Consider the following 16,858-nt stretch of genomic DNA (forward strand, 5'->3'; position numbering starts at 1 on the left):
TTCATACTAAGCCAATTTTGTGCTTACAGGCTTTATGAAATTGATCCCTGGCCTGTTATGTATTTTACATGATCAGTGCTACCAGAAGCATCTTAACAGATACATAGGGGCCTAATGATAGCACTCTAATCCATGAAATCTAAGAGACTGTATTTTTTCACGACCCAATTACCGTTGTGAGGGTCAACCGGGATTTATTGGCAATTAGCATACCTAAACCGTTTCATTCTTCCTTTCATAAAACCTCGCCTCATTTTTCTTCTCTCTTCTCAGGGTAGATCATCAGTCCATAACAACCATCATCACTGTTGTAGATGTTGCATTGACAGAATTTGAAATACCGAGGGGGGATCAAGGTAGCAAAAGAGAGAGAGAGAGAACGAGAGTGCGTGCCGTTCGTTCGGTAGCCGGCGGCCATGTTGACCAAGGAATATCGCATCCCCTTGCCACTGAGCGTGGAGGAATATAGGATAGCCCAGCTCTACATGATTCAGGTGAGTTTTTGTTGTTTTATTATTTTTATTTTTGGGGTTGAACAAAGAATATTGACTAGAGTGGGATTCGAACCAACGACCTCCGGATTAACGTACCGGTGCTCTACCAACTGAGTTTTACGTCTATGGATGTGTATTCCTCTGAAATCCAATCTTGAGTCCTTCTCAACTTGTTCATACAGAGGATCAAGGTAAGATATTTTCCCCTGACTCTTGCAATAAAGCTGGCTTCAGGTCATTGTGGAAAAGTTCTCAGAAATAGAAAACTAAAGTCTAGTGGTGATTCAAACCTCCTTGGCCATATTTGAGTTTATCTGTGTGCAGTGCAGAGGGTTCAGCATTTTCCCTCGACTTGCGTCAGCTTTAGGTCATTTTGTAGACATGTTCGCAGAAATGCAATTTTACATCTGGGTACAACGCAGAGGGTTCAGCACTTTCCCTCGTTATGTGTTAGCTTTAGGTCATTTTGCTGACAATTTCGCAGAAATGTAATATTACAGTCTATCCTTGCAAACCTCCCTGTGCCTGTCCCTCTAGTACATTCGGGTACTGTTATGTAGTGTCAAGCGTTAGCTTTAGGTCATTTTGAGAGGATTTCCCCCTTGGACAACGTCAGCCAGTTTAGGACAAAGCGTTGTCCCTTGCAAACCTACCTGTGCCTGTCCCTCTAGTACATTCGGGTACTGTTATGTAGTGTCAAGCGTTAGCTTTAGGTCATTTTGAGAGGATTTCCCCCTTGGACAACGTCAGCCAGTTTAGGACAAAGCGTTGTCCAGTTTAGGACAAAGCGTTGTCCCTCTAACGTCGACTTTAAAGATTATCTTTCAACGATTTCCTTCAGAAGTGTTACTGTTTTCCTCGACTCGTGCAATGTACATGTAGCTGGCTCCTGGCCATCGTGGTTTTTAGAAAGAAAAAAAAAACCTACTGTGTTGATGCAAACCTCCCCATACATGTACCACTCCTTGGTACATCTGGGTACACTGCAGAGGGTTTGACAATTTCCCTCGACTTGCGTCAGCTTTAGGTCATTTTGTAGACATTTTCAAAGAAATGCAAAATTACACTCTATCCTTGCAAACCTCCCTGTGCCTGTCCCTCTAGTACATTCGGGTACTGTTATGTAGTGTCAAGCGTTAGCTTTAGGTCATTTTGAGAGGATTTCCCCTTGGACAACGTCAGCCAGTTTAGGACAAAGCGTTGTCCCTTGCAAACCTACCTGTGCCTGTCCCTCTAGTACATTCGGGTACTGTTATGTAGTGTCAAGCGTTAGCTTTAGGTCATTTTGAGAGGATTTCCCCCTTGGACAACGTCAGCCAGTTTAGGACAAAGCGTTGTCCCTTGCAAACCTACCTGTGCCTGTCCCTCTAGTACATTCGGGTACTGTTATGTAGTGTCAAGCGTTAGCTTTAGGTCATTTTGAGGGGGCAAAATTCCCCCTTGGACAACGTCAGCCAAAACGTTGTCCCTTGACTTCAAATAATTCCTTTCAACAATTTCCGTCAAGAAAAAAATTACCAATGTTGTGTAATAAATGACTTCAAATTAAATGGGAGTGGATTAATTTTGGCGAATGTCGTGATTTTTTCCCCGGACATCCTGGTTCAATTCCTAGAACTACGAGGACATATTTACAAGTACCCTTTCGTTGGTTAATGATTAATTACTCAATGCTGGTTGGTTTGAAATCTACTTCTCTAGTGCTGAGGACACTGTTTTTAAAAAGCTATGTGAAGTCTAAACCTCAGGAAATTTACAATATCCTCATAGGATGCCCATTATCAATGGGGAAAATATGCCTTGGTGCCCTTGCCCTTTCAAAAACGCTTGATACATGTAGAATACATGTAGGTGTTTCAAGAGCTACCGTAGAGAGTGTAAGAGAAAAGAATGTCCGAAATCAATGTGGTGGTAATTGCCTCATGGTGCCCTTGAAATGCTCCAGTAGAAATTTACAATTTCCTCATAGGGTGCCCTTTACCAAGGAGAAAATGCCTTGGTGCCCTTGCCCTTTCAAAAACTAAGCATACAGGATTGGCGTCTATACATGTGAAATATGGAGAATTCAAGACATTAGTTTTGGCGTGACTTGATGCGTCTGAGTGGGACAAGGTCCAACTCAGAGGCAAACATTATTTGTGGAGCTACGGACAAATGTGTATCGACGCCAAATCGCTTTCAACACAGCAGTTGCTATGGTCTCTAAAAGAGTTTCTAAGAGGAGAAAAAAAACACAAGAGTGAAATTCACAGAATTATTGCAGTCAGCAGTCAGCTTTCCCGGCCCATCCATAATAGACCCAATCAATCATGGAACATGGTGCAGTGAAGTTTTGTTTTGTCTTTTTTTAAAGGCAGGGTGTACTTTTGGTAATTACTCAACAATATGACCAGGATACAAAATTGCTTGGTAAAGAGCACTGGAGAGCTGTTGATATATATGAAAACATTGTTGGAAACGACACCCTTTGAATTAATGTAGTTTTAGAGAGGCAGAAAGTTTGTCACCTCATAATTTGAATCTCAGAATGGCTTTACGCATGAAGCAAATATTTATTTTTTTTCTACTTAGTCTTTCTGAGTAATTGGGGTACATTTCTTGAAGACCCAAGTTAAACAGCTCCAGTCTAAGTTAAAAGTTTGCATAGTGGAAGTATAATGAGTTGAGGTTTGCGGCAATACCATGTGAAAATTTGTTTTTCTCCTGAAGATGATCAGAGCATATATTGGTCGAAATGATCAGAGCATATATTGGTCGAAATGTTGGGTTGTCAACCACTGGTTCTTTTCAGAACAAATACTACTCAAATAAGATTTTCACGTGGTATTCTGCAAACCTCACCTAATTAGCTCTAGTCATACCTGGATCTATGAACACGGTTCAGAGCATTGATCTATGTTCAGACCATCTTTCCCTGAGTATTTGATATTTCTACTTGAACTCTTTCGAAGTGATTTTGACAGTAAATTCCTGGAATTTCCTGGTACTTCACCTGTCCATGACCCGTGCTTAATAGCTTCAGTCTACTCAAATCCATGCGGTTAAAAGCATTGATCTACATGTATGCTCAAACTTGTCTTTCTGTGGCTTGTTATGTTTCAGTTTGAATTCTTTTATATATTTGATTTGTGGTAACTCCATCTGGTATCTACTTGCGAGGTAGACCATGTTCTTTTGAGAACTTGTCTTGCATATAATACTACCGCAGAGTAGATTTTCTGAATTTCGGGAGACTTCTCAGTTCTGAAAAGAACTGTTCTGCTTTTTTGCTACTATCTGGGTGGAACGTAGAAAATCTCGGGTACTGTTACTCTTGCTTTTAGTGGATCGAGGGGACTTCTCTTTTTTAAACATCATTACTGCGGAGTGAGTTCTTAATTGGTCTCAACGCTTCGACTAGCTTGCTCTTTAGTCATCGTCAGGAGACTCTTTTGTTGAATTTGTTTTGAGTGTGAATTCCTGGAACTGCTTCACCTCTTCCTAAACCCGTGCTTCATAGTTTGACCCGACCTGAATCTGTGAACACTGAGCTCAAAGTATTTTGTGTTTAATGCAGCATACTCTGGCTCTGTATGTATGTTTCTACTTGAGCTCTTTCTGAGTCATATCATGGGGGGGAATTCCTGGAACTTCATGTGCTTCCCCTTTTATCTGACACCTCTGACCCAAACTTAATAGCTCCAGTCTTCCCGAATCCATCAACCCATTCAAACATGTCAAAGCATTGATCTACTCTTCTTTATGTGGCTTGTAATGTTTCGACATGAACTCTTTTATAAAAGTCATTTTTAGGGTGAATTCCTGGAACTGCTTCACCTGTCTGTGACCCATATTTAAAAGATTGATTTGTACTTGAGTCATTTCATGTGGGGGAGCTTTTCCTCTGACCCTCTGACCCAAGCTTAATTGCTCCAGTCTTCCTGAAGATCCGTTGACGCAATCAAACATGTCAAAGCATTCTACTCTTTGTGTTTCTGCGACTTGTAATGTTTGACTTTTTTGTAAAAATCATCTTGAGGGTGAATTCCTGGAACTGCTCGTTTAAGCCAACCTGAATCTGTGAACATGATTCCGAGTTTCATTGCGTGCTCAACGCAGCATACTTTGGCTCTGTATGTTTCTAATTGAGCTCTTTCTGAGTAATTTTCAAGGGGTGAAATGCCTGGAACTACATGTGCTTCCCCTTTTATCTGACACCTCTGACCCACGCTTAATAGCTCCAGTCTTTCTGAATCCATCAACGCATTCAAACATGTCAAAGCATTGATCTACTGTAAGTTTCAGAGCATTGTTCCTGGCTTTTTATATCTTTACAGGAACTCTTTTAAAATCAATGCGAGGGGAGTGTCCTCTGGGCTTGAATTTGGTGTAAATTACATCAAGACCTTAGGGCTGCTTGCTTAAAAAATTGTGGACCAAAATATATATTTTATCAGACCAAAAACTTAACGAGAAAGAACTTTGTTTTGCAGAGTTTTACATGTATTGTAAACGGTTTTCGTTTGAACAAGCACTATAGAGAAGATTTATCTCATTTGTGTTAAATGTAGGTATGACTTATGCTTTCATTTTCAACAGACTCAACTCGAAGTCAACATTTGAAAATCATTTCTTTCTGTTAAAGATATCTCACAGTGGAATATTATTATTCAATTGAAAAAAAAAAACCACAGGACCACTGGACCACTGGGCTTGTCCCGTCTTGAGTTTACTATTGTCCAGTGTTAAATTTTAGCCCCGGCCCTGGAACAACTGCCCAGGCCCTTGACCCATTTTCCAAGCGGCTGACACTGAGGCTTTTACGCTTCTATTTAAACTCTCCTAAAGGCATTTTCTTTCACAAAAACAATGTGACAAATTCCTGGAACAACTCTGCTTGGTTCCTGACCCATCATGCATAAAAAGCTTCAATCTACTCAATAAGGTGAACACGGTCTGCAGTTGTCTAAATCCCTGCTTTAGTGTGTTTCCACTTTAGCAAGCGTTAAAAGCTATTTTGAGGAGAAATTCCTGGAATTACCCTGGCCTCAGTCCCTGGCCCATTCTTCTAATAACTTCATTAATACTCAATCATGTTGATTCACATTGGTAAAAGAGACTATCCCCACACCCCCTTTGTTTTACACACCTAATACCCGGTACATCCTTGGACTTCCTGGAATAGCCCCCTTAAAGCCATTGGACACTTTCGGTAAACAGTATTGTCCAAGTCCCACCAAGTCTTTCAGCCTCGGTTTGGTTACATTGATATCAATGGGAGAAACTCAAGATGGCTGCACCATGATAAAGGTATATTATTCTCTGGTGGGGGCACTTCTATGAGAAAAATGTAAGTTTGTTTTGGAACCTTGCAGAGGGCACCGCAGCAACTGATAGTTTGATAGTATTGTACTGTGCTTTTAAAATAATGTTAAATTTGTCAGTAGTTTTATGAAGTTACCTCTTCTCATTAATTGCTGTAATTTTGCTTTGTACTGTACTTTTTAAAGCCATTGGACCCTTTCGGTAAACAGTATTGTCCAAGTCCCACACTCGTGTATCACAACTGATATATAAAATAACAAACCTATGAAAATTTATGCTCAATCGGTCTTCGGAGTCAGGAGAAAATAACGGGAAAACCCACCCTTGGTTTCCGCACGTTTCGCCGTGTCATGACATACGTGTGTTTTTAATGTTTTCTCAAAAAGTAAAGCATTTCATGGAATAATATTTCAAGAGAAGTCTTTCACCATTACCTTCTCTAAACCCTGTAAATTATTTGTAAATCTGTGAACTTTTATTTTTATGTACGAAAGTGTCCAATGGCTTTAACTTGATGACTCGTGATTGAATCCAAACCCAGAAGATTAGGTTGTTTCTCAAAATAAACATTGAAATGAGTTGGGGGTGGTTCTGAAAAGAACCGTTGGTTTCAACTCGACGTTTCGATCAGTATGCTCTGATTGTCTTCTGGAGAAAGACGTTCTGATCGTCTTCTGAACATGTTGTCATTTAGCCTTCGAGAAAGACTCTGCTAGGGTCGGAACGTCAGGCCATTAACTATTTTTTGCATTTATACTCTCGGTCCATTTGGTTGGTAAGTTGTTTGCAACAGCTAATTCTATTTTCTCATTAAAAATTTAATTAAATGCATCATGTACATGATGTGTACAATTGTGCAAAATCAATTTAGTGATGCATTGTGATAATCAAAATATTTATCAGTGAATTCTGTCAGATGTGCTGCATGTTTCATCCATAAAAAAAATTGACACATGCCCCGATAAACATGAGCTCTGTAAAAATCAGACACATACATGTATAGAGGCTAGATTTGTAACAGAGTAACCCCGCAAGAAGATTCTTCCTCCTTTTGTACTTTAGTCAGCAGTCAACACACTCTTGAATATCAACCATTTTTGTTGTTAACAATCCGAATGAACAAACCACACACACAAAATCAAATTGTCCTATGCCCATAAAACCCTGTTATTATATTCCACAGAGTCACCCACCGACTCTGCGCGAAACGGACGCGGTCTTAAGTTACCGTGTGCCGTGCTTTCAACGTTTACCGTACGGACTGTTATTTGAGTACAGTAATGATATTACATGTATATTGTGTTGCTGAACGAGAGAATCTCTTTATAGTCATTCATTTAGGTCTATAAGGGGCTGGCTTTTGTGTGATCTCTCATGCAATCCATATGGAGACCGTGTAGAGTTTTCTGCATGTCTTTGACTCGTCTTTGTTGAGGCACATGTTTGTCGTCAGTGTAGCGCTTTTTTTTATATATATAGTTTGGTTTGATAGACGAGACCTTGAATGCGTTTGCACATGCTGGGAAATGTTGATAATGTGTAGTGTGTTATTATGACCATATGTACCATGAGATGGGAATTAGGCCGACATAGAGAAAGTAGATAATGTACCCCGGTCTTACATGTACTCTAACTGCAAACTGAAGCCATATCAATTACTCTATTATGCAAATTTCCAAATCACATGTATTCCATATTCTATTTGTGAAAAGATTTGCAGATGAACACTGATATTTTATACTCGCTGGGGAGTTAAGAAAGAGGGCCAAAAAAACACACAAAGCAAAATATTCTTTGTATTCATTAAGATGAAGAGAAACAACTTGCAGGAGAAATCAGTACTTGACATGTACATGTACAGCATGTGTTGTGTTAAAGGCAGTGGACACTATTGGTAATTACTCAAAATAATTATTAGCATAGAACCTTACTTGGTAATGAGTAATGGGGAGAGGCTGATAGTATAAAACATTGTGAGAAACGGCGCCTGCTGAAGTGACGTAGTTTTGGAGAAAGAAGTAATTTTTCCACAAATTTTATTTAGAGACCTCAGAATTATATTTTGAGGTCTCGAAATCAAGCATCTGAAAGCACACAACTTCGTGTGACAAGGGTGTTTTTCTTTCATAGTTATCTCGCAACTTTGATGACCAATTGAGCACAAATTTTCACAGGTTTGTTACTTTATGCATATATGTTGAGATTCACCAAGTGAAAAGACTGGTTTTTGACTATTACCAATAGTGTCCAGTGTCTTTAATAATAATAATTATATAAAAAAAAACTATAAAGTGCAGTGATTATCCCAAAACAGCTCAAATCAGTAAATAAGTGTAGATAAAAAGACAGACGTCATTGGCAGAAAAATTGTTTAAAAATGACAACATTACCTTCTGCAAGAGACTAGATAAAACGATCATTGCTCACTAGTCCTGCCAGCCTTTGGAAAATTAATTAGCAAAAAGGAGCGGAATACCAGTCATATATTGTGCATGTGACATGTGGTATTTTGGCTTGCCACCTTATTCTAGTAATCATAGTTATTTTGTGCTAAGCTACTTTTTTTTACTTAAGCAGCTCTATGATTGAGCCCAGGGCATACTCGGCGTCATTTAAAAAAATGTTGCCAGTAATATCATGTGGTTGAGTAATTTTCATTTCATAAAAAAGTGGGGTGGGGGAAAAACCACATGTGTACGAAACTGTTTCTATACTGTTTTAGCCCAAATTACACATAATTTATCGAGCGTGCGCCATGAAAACCCCTACTGCTTTCCAACATGGTCCCTGAACACACACCTTCTACCGAAAAAAGGGCAAAAAAGAAAATGTGTGGGGGTGGGTACCACATGTGTACAAAACCATATCCATACTGTTTCAGCCAAATTAGACATAATTTATAGAACGTGCGGAATGAAAAACCCCTACATGGTCCCTGAACACACACCTTCTTAAAAAAAAAAAAAAAAAAAAAAAAAAAAAAAAAAGTCATGCACTCGGTCCCTCCACACTGTGTACACTTTTGTATTCAGGGAATTTAAAAATACAGGAGCATCGAGATCGTGAGAGCTAGCGAGTGAGAGAAAGAGAGATGGGGAGAAAAACCCCATTATGTATCACTAGCATAAATGCTCGGGGTCTGTCTCATTGGCTAGTAAAGGTTGAATAAATTAGGAAGACTGTGTGTAGAGAGGGACAGATACATAATATTTGTGATGTAGGAGCCTTGTTTAGCATTTTTCCATGGAGCAAATCGGTGCTGTCCAGTTTTGTTTTATATTTTATGAATATTCTTGAATCTTTCATGGGAGCATTTCTCTCTATTTTGATCATTATCCCCCCCCCCCCCACCCCCACCCCCCTCCCTCGTCTACCTTCCCCTTCTCACGAGGCCCGTTAGTAATCCCTGGAATCTCTGCGTTATTATTAACAGTTCCTCTCATGGCAATTTAGTTTGGACGACAGATTATTACAGATGTTGCAGCGGAGGTTTACTGCACGATACTCTTTTCGGGAAACCGAAATGGACGGGGGGACGGGTTGGCATTATAAATGAGCCGAAAGGGAAGTGGTTTTGTACAGCGTGCACGTATGACAGAAATATTACAGTGTGTATGAGTTACATATTTTCAATTATGCTAGATGTTGGCTCATCAGGAGGTTGATTTATCGCTTTGGTTTTGACATGTTGTGATGGAGAGGTGTGTTGTGCGGTGGGGAAGGAGTGGGTTCGGGTATGTTTAAAGGCACTGGACACTATTGGTAATTACTCAAAACAATTGTTAGCATAAAAACTTACTTGGTAATGAGCAATGGATAGCTGTTGATAGTATAAAACATTGTGAGAAACGGCTCCCTCTGAAAAAATGTAGTTTTGAGAAAGAAGTAATTTTGGCACTAAAATATTTGAATTGGATTTCAAGACCTCTGCTAAGGTCTCGAAATCAAGCATCTGAAAGCACACAACTTGTGCGACAAGGGTGTTTTTTTCTTCCATTATTCTTTCGCAATTTCGACGACCAATTGAGTTCAAATTTTTACAGGTTTGTAATGTTATGCTGGTTGAGTTACACCAAGTGAGACGACTGGTCTTTGACAAATTACCAAAAGTGTCCAGTGCCTGGATGTGAATTCACACCTACAGGGATGAAGTGTTTGAAGGGTTATTATTATTATTATTATTTTATTCGCCATAACAGTACAAAACAAATACATTGACAACATTATACCCCAAGATGGGCAAGGGACAACAAAAGCAAATACATACTATGATCCGTAGATCTGTTGCTCCACATCTGGGGTACACAATAACATTAATAATGCGTGGTGTAAAGATAAGAATTTAAGAAATAGAAAAATTTGCAGGTATATCCATGTACAGTCCTTATACTTGCCTGTGATTGCCCCTGTGCCCACTGGTTATTGCCTTGCCTTAATTTCAACTGCCCTTCTAAAACAAAGCATACAGCATGTACAACCATGTTTAGAATCTCTTTGAGGGAGAGTTAGCTCTAAAAAGAGCTGGTTTGGTCTTGACTTTTTCAAACAGTTTACTCTGCTCGTCTTCAGGAGAAAAGCATAAAGTCTCTCTCCTTGAGGAAACGATGACCTTTCCATTCAATCAATTCAATTCAATCAATTTATTTCCATAGTGGTGAAAAAGGGAGAATAATACAAAAATTAAGTACAATTATTTAAGTCAAAGACAGTCAAAAATAGGTCAAGAAAATAGTTAATGAAAATGAAATGACAACAAAATACGGAGAGTACCAATATGGGGGCATTTACAGAAGCCAGAAAGGTTTATTTTGAAATGCCTGAAAAATGAAAAAAGAAGGAAAATTTGAAAATATCAACAAATTGTTCATCAGAACATTTGTTTATAACATGTTAAGAGGGCATAGTTAAAGCAGATGACACAGGCTTCTTGTCCCAAAGGGGCTGTGCAATTATTTTTTTTTTCTGTAGCAAAAAGGAACTACATAAGTAGGAGAAGAGAATGCCACGGGTTCAGTGGAGGTCTTCTTGCTGATTTATTGCCAACCCAAAATTATTTTTGTATGCACAAATGTCTCTCATGAGTCCAATTTCATATTATGTGCATTGAGGTGCTTCACTGAACACATGTCATTTGGGCCAGTGATCCAGGAATCCAATATCGTGAAGCTGTTAAGCAAAAAAAAAAAAAAATGGTGCTTAGAAGATTTTTTCTGTCAAGGGGATATTAGCTGGAAACCAGTCACAGTAAATCAATACACATGGTATGTTTAAATGCTAAACCTGTTTCTGCTTAGCAAGATTTTTTTGTGCTAAGCATGTTTTGTGCTTATTCAGTACGGTTACATGAAATTGTGTCTTGTGTTTGTTAAGCAACATTTTGGGGGTTAATACAAAAGAAATGCTTGAAAAGTCCTCTAAAATTCCTCCCTTCTCATTAGCAAAGTAGCCAGATTTTGCACAGGCTGTGGGGACATTACAATTTTATACGCATTTTATAACGAATGATTACAAACGCTTTTCAAAGACCAACTCGACCGATCAAAGGCAACGTGTTCCTTTAAGGGAATGTTGGGGGCTGGCTTGGACTGTCTGAGGGGAATTTGGAGTGATTGATGAATGGTCATCTTTTTTAAATCTCAACTGAAAACCCATCTGTTTTGTCAATCTGGTTATAGTGCTTAGAAACATCTGTATTTAAAGACACTGGACACTATTGGTAATTGCCAAAGACTAGCCTTCATAGTTGGTGTATCTAAGCATATGCATAAAATAACAAACCTGTGAACATTTGAGCTCAATCGGTCATCAAACTTGCGAGATAATAATGAAGAAAAGAAAATACCCTTGTCACACGAAGTTGTGTGCGATTAGATGGTTGATTTTGAGACCTCAAGTTCTAAATCTGAGGTCTCGAAATCAAATTCGTGGAAAATTACTTCTTTCTCGAAAACTATGGCACTTCAGAGGGAGCTGTTTCCCACAATGTTTCATACCATCAACCTCTCCCCATTACTTGTCACCAAGAAAGGTTTTATGCTAATAATTATTTTGAGTAATTACCAATAGTGTCCACTGCCTTTAACGCTCCATAATTTTTGTAATTATTATTATTATTATTATTATTATTAAATAATCTTTCACTGACATGTAGTGTATGTATGAACAGTTATTGGAGTGGCTGTTGTTTAAACGATTGGACAACTTGAGCTTGAATAATTTTCCCTTTTTTTTTTCTCATCTTGATTTTTCTTACAACCTGAGCACTTCACTCTAATGTAATTACTTTTGAAAAACAAGAAATTTCCTTTTGAAAAACAACTTCTGTTGTGTAATATTTCCCCCTGTCCTTTCCTTTGAATTCCTTTGTTTTCCTTCGGAAGCGGCCTTTTGCTTCTGCCGCTCTGTTGTTCCGTCCGGCCATCCAACTATATAATGTAATATTATCAATTCTATTTTTCTGATTTCCGTCTCGAAATTTATCAAACTGGCTCTGGCATCACAGCTATAAAGCCGCCATGAACATGAATTGTTCTGGTACTTTTAAAGGGACATGTTGTCCAAATGAGAATACTAGTCTTATTTTACCCCAATACTAGTCTTTGACAATTACCAAAGATGTCCAGTGCCTTTAACATAGGTCTAAGGGCAAAACACAAACAATATTAGGCCCTATGAGTGATTTTTCTTAAAGTGTGAAAGGTAATGATTGAACTCTTTAAGTGGACAGTTTGAGTGTTATTTGTATCACCTTGTTAGATTGGATAACCAGCTTGATTTAGCTGTTATTCAGCCAGAATGCATTTTTGATTGCTATGTTTTTTTTTCAAGTGAAGTGAACTCTATTATTTTATGTGTCATCTATATAAAGCTGCATTCCCATTAAACTTAAAGACAGTGTACACTATTGGTAATTGTCAAAGACCAGTCTTCTCTCAACATATGCATAAAATATCAAACCTGTGAAAATTTGAGCTCGATCGGTCGTCGGAGTGGCAAGATAACTATGAAAGAAAAAAAAACGCCCTTGTCACACGAAGTTGTGTGCGTTAAGATGGTTGATTTCGAGACCTCAACTTCTAAACTTGAGGTCTCAAAATCAAACTCGTGGAAAATTACTCCTTTCTCCAAAACTAGGTTACTTCAGAGGGAGCTGTTTCTCACAAAGTTTTATACCATCAACCTCTCCCCATTACTCGTTACAAAGTAAGGTTTTATGCCAATAATTATTTTGAGTAATTACCAATAGTGTCCACTGCCTTTAAATGAATGGACACTATTAGTAATTACTCAAAACAACTGTTAGCATAAAAAATGGAGAGCTGTTTGAGAAACGGCTCCCTCTGAAGTAACGTAGTTTTTTAAAAAGAAATCATTTTGTGTGACAAGGGTGTTTTTTCTTCCATTATTATCTCACAACTTTGACGACCAATTGAGTTCAAATATTCATCAGGTTTGTTATTTTGTGCGTATGTTGAGATACACAAAGTGTGAATACTGTTCTTTAACATTTAACAAAGGTGTCCAGTGTCTTTAAAATGGTTTACTTACTGCCTAAATAAGTTAACTTACCGATATTAAATCCAAGTACGAACAGCTGGTAACTTTAGCTTTTAGGATCGTAATTAACTGTACTACTGCGGAGTCAGTTTTTGAAATTGGTCACAACGTTTCGACTAACTTGCTCTAGTCATCGTCAGGAGACGATTTGTCTTTTGTATTTCATATTTTAAACAGCTACCTGAGCGGAATGTTTTTAACGGAAATGGTATTTAGACTTGTTTATAATGAACTTGTTGACCATTTTAATGTAATTTTGATATGTGTACACTTCTGAGTTTTTGGTAATTATCGATTAAAAAATCAGGCACCAACCTAAAGGTTTTGAAAAACTACAAACACTTCTGCCGTTGAGAGCGCGCTCCAAAGGACAATGCCGCTGACGTCATTTGTGGGAGTTTGCTTTGTTATAACTCCACGCTGCAACAAAGCGGCTTTACAAATTGGAGCTCCCAACTATGACGTTTTAAGAGTGATTACGTAACGGGGCTTTTCGCAAATCTCTCAGAAAAGCGCTGGATAAGGGTATTCGAAATGATTGTTTTGTTACACAATCAAAATCTATTTATAATCATATGACTCGATTTCCTTATTCATTGAAAACATTTTAAATGGAATTCAGCAAAGTTCATGACTTGACATTTTCATTCAAGCAGGTCTTTAAGTATATTCTAGTAACTCTACAGTATGAAAGGTATTTTTCGACCATAGAGCAAGGAACAGATCAGACCCAAAGTCAATATTTGAGCAAATTAAAAAGAAATGTTATTAAACAGTGAGGTATTTTGTATTCAGTTGAAAAACACATGACAGTCTGACTTGTTTGGTGGTGAGTTTACTGGCCTGATGCTAAAAACACTGACCATGGCCTGCAGTCCAATGTAAAATTCAGGCCCTGCAGTGGTAACCACTGGTATGACAGCCGTCGAATTCACCAAACTCTTCCTAACTTAGGATTAATCTTAGGTCTTAGGAAAAGTTAAGTTCCTTAACCATAGCAGTTAGGACGCATTGAACCCATCCTAAGTTAGGACAAGTTATTCGTCCTATAACTCGTCCTTACTTGAGATAGCATTTCGTGAAATCGGCTGTTGTTCATACATTGTACAGTTTATAAATTACACTACATATTTTATATAGCATTCATGTTTTTAACAGGAAATCCTATAGTGGTAGTTGAACAGATATGGGTTGATTTGATTTAAAGATCAGTGAATGTGATCCATTTAAATATTTCATGTTTTCACCAAAGTGACAGCATGTCAGATGCAAGAAATTCTTTGAGCATCAGGGGGTTGCTACCGTGTGATAATCTCTGTAGCGTTGTGTAAAAAGAGCAAACTAAACATCTTTAAATCCACTGTAGAGTCCATCGAAGTAAGACACTGTCACCATTGCTTCGTCCTTCGGATGGGATGTTAAGCCGTTGGTCCCATGTGTTATGTAACGCATATAAAATAACCCAGTGCACTTATCAAAAAGAGAAGGGGTTCGCCCCGGTGTTCCTGGTCCAATCAGCAGCAAATTGCACCAACTGCACCTTGTAAAACATGACATGGTGCTATCAGAATTAGGTCTCGTAATTCAAACAAAGTCCCATATCGTCTTGGAAATACTGTGTGTTACAGCGCCAGGAGCGTCACTGAGTGACGGACATGTGCGCTATATAAGAAGCCACAATTGTTATTATTATAACCATAGAGTGTACTACCCGTAAGGGGCTGGTGTACATTTTTAAATAGTAGTGTACATAATGTGCCCGTTTCCTGCCCCTCCCTCCTCCAACCACCCAGCTACCCCTATGTTTCTGTTTCAAAGGAACCCTAACGGATTTGGTTTTTGATAACAAAACAGTTGCTTGCATAAACTGACAAACCTGTAGAAGTTTGAGATCGAGCGCCCATCTTGATCACAAGAAAAAAAAGTGAAAAACCGATACACATTTTGCATGACAGATCAATTTTAAAATAATAAAATAAGTAAATTGTTCACTGAGCGATAAACTCCAAACGGGAAATTAGTGTTGTTTATTCTCGTAAAATATGACATTTCAGACAGAAATATTTCAAGGGATGTTTTCTACTATCATCATCATCATTAGACCGTGTAAGTTTTATGTAAAGCTGTGCTCTTAAAAAAAAAAAAAAAAATTCTCAACAATTCTGTAATGATTCTTTAAAATGGTTGTCTGTAAATGATTAAGCAATCCGGTTAAGGTTCCCAGATTCTGAGGTGCCTTTGTTTACAAATTCATCCTGCGATCAATCAAATTTTAACCAAACACACAGAGAGAAAAAAACACATCACAGTGGCGCTGACTGGGAAGGCGGTTGTTGGCATCTTTCCCCTGTATGATGCTCCTGAGTGTTTTTTAAAGGGTTTGGGTACTTTTTCGAATTTACATTAAACTTACACGGTTTAAAGATAATAATGGTAGAAAGCTTCCCTTACTTGCCGAGGAATTGCTGTAGCAGCCCTGTATGGTTCGTTTTTGGAAGGGCAAGGGCACCAAGGCATTTTCTCCTTGGTAAAGGACACCCTACGGGGAAATTGTAAAATTCTACTGTAGCATTTAAAGTGCACCAAGGCAATGACCAGGGGGCATTGAGGTTTAATTTCCTCTGAAGTATCATGCCTGATACAAATGTTCCTACTCTTAAAGGAACACGTTGCCTTCGGTCGGTCGAGTTGGTCTTTGAAAAGCGTATGTAACCGTTTGTTATAGAATGCATATGATTAGAAAGATATTTTAAAAGTAGAATATAATGATCCAAACAAGTATCACTCGAAACTGCGTGGTTTTCCTTTTACCTCGTTGACAAACACGGTCGGCCATTTATGGGAGTCAAATTTTTGACTCTCATAAATGGCCGACCGTGTTAGTTCGCAAAGTAGTTCGCAAAGTAGTTCGCAACGCAATTTCGAGGCAAATGTGTGTGGATCATTGTATTCTACTTTTTAAACATCTTTCTAACCACCATATGCATTTTATAACAAACGGTTACACGCGCTTTTCAAAGACCAACTCGACCGATCCAAGGCAACGTGTTCCTTTAACCATGTGCTCAACAGTTTACCCCACAAAAGTCCAATGTGAACTTGGCTATAGATTGGAAGGTCTTTTCCAAAGGTTGCACCTCCTTTTCAGGAAGAATGCTCATTTCCTCGACTTTCAACACACCCGACGAGCCAGTCAACATCCAGTTGCGAGCATGCGAGAAACGCAAATGATTTAAAATCATTTACCCTCTTTGTTGGACATCCGATATTCATAGAAATCGCCAGGCAATAAAACAAAAAATATTGCTTTTAAAAAGTGACAGTTGGTGTAAACTTTCAGCTATGCAGAGTTGATGTTTATGAATTGTGTATTTTTTTCCCCCAGACGTTAAAGAATCTGATTGATTGGATTTCTGTATGGCGGCCGTGACAAAAATACATATCGTGCGTTTTATCAGCGAAAATGATTTATGCCGCTGTTGTTTTCAGAATTTTTCAGAAGT

General features: G+C 38.4%; 1 protein-coding gene across 6 annotated transcripts in view; it reads left to right on the top strand.

Annotated features, from left to right (window-relative positions):
* LOC117290234 (membrane-associated phosphatidylinositol transfer protein 1-like) overlaps positions 1-16,858 on the top strand; it is a 79,230-nt gene that overhangs the window by 21,719 nt on the left and 40,653 nt on the right. For all 6 annotated transcript variants that reach the window (XM_033771504.1, XM_033771503.1, XM_033771506.1 and 3 more), the window contains exon 3: positions 274-494. In XM_033771504.1, coding sequence (XP_033627395.1) covers positions 417-494 — 78 coding nt within the window. In that variant the 5' untranslated portion in view covers positions 274-416. The remainder of the gene's footprint in view (positions 1-273; positions 495-16,858) is intronic.

Source organism: Asterias rubens, chromosome 5 (assembly GCF_902459465.1).
Source record: "Asterias rubens chromosome 5, eAstRub1.3, whole genome shotgun sequence".
Lineage (NCBI taxonomy): Eukaryota > Metazoa > Echinodermata > Asteroidea > Forcipulatida > Asteriidae > Asterias > Asterias rubens.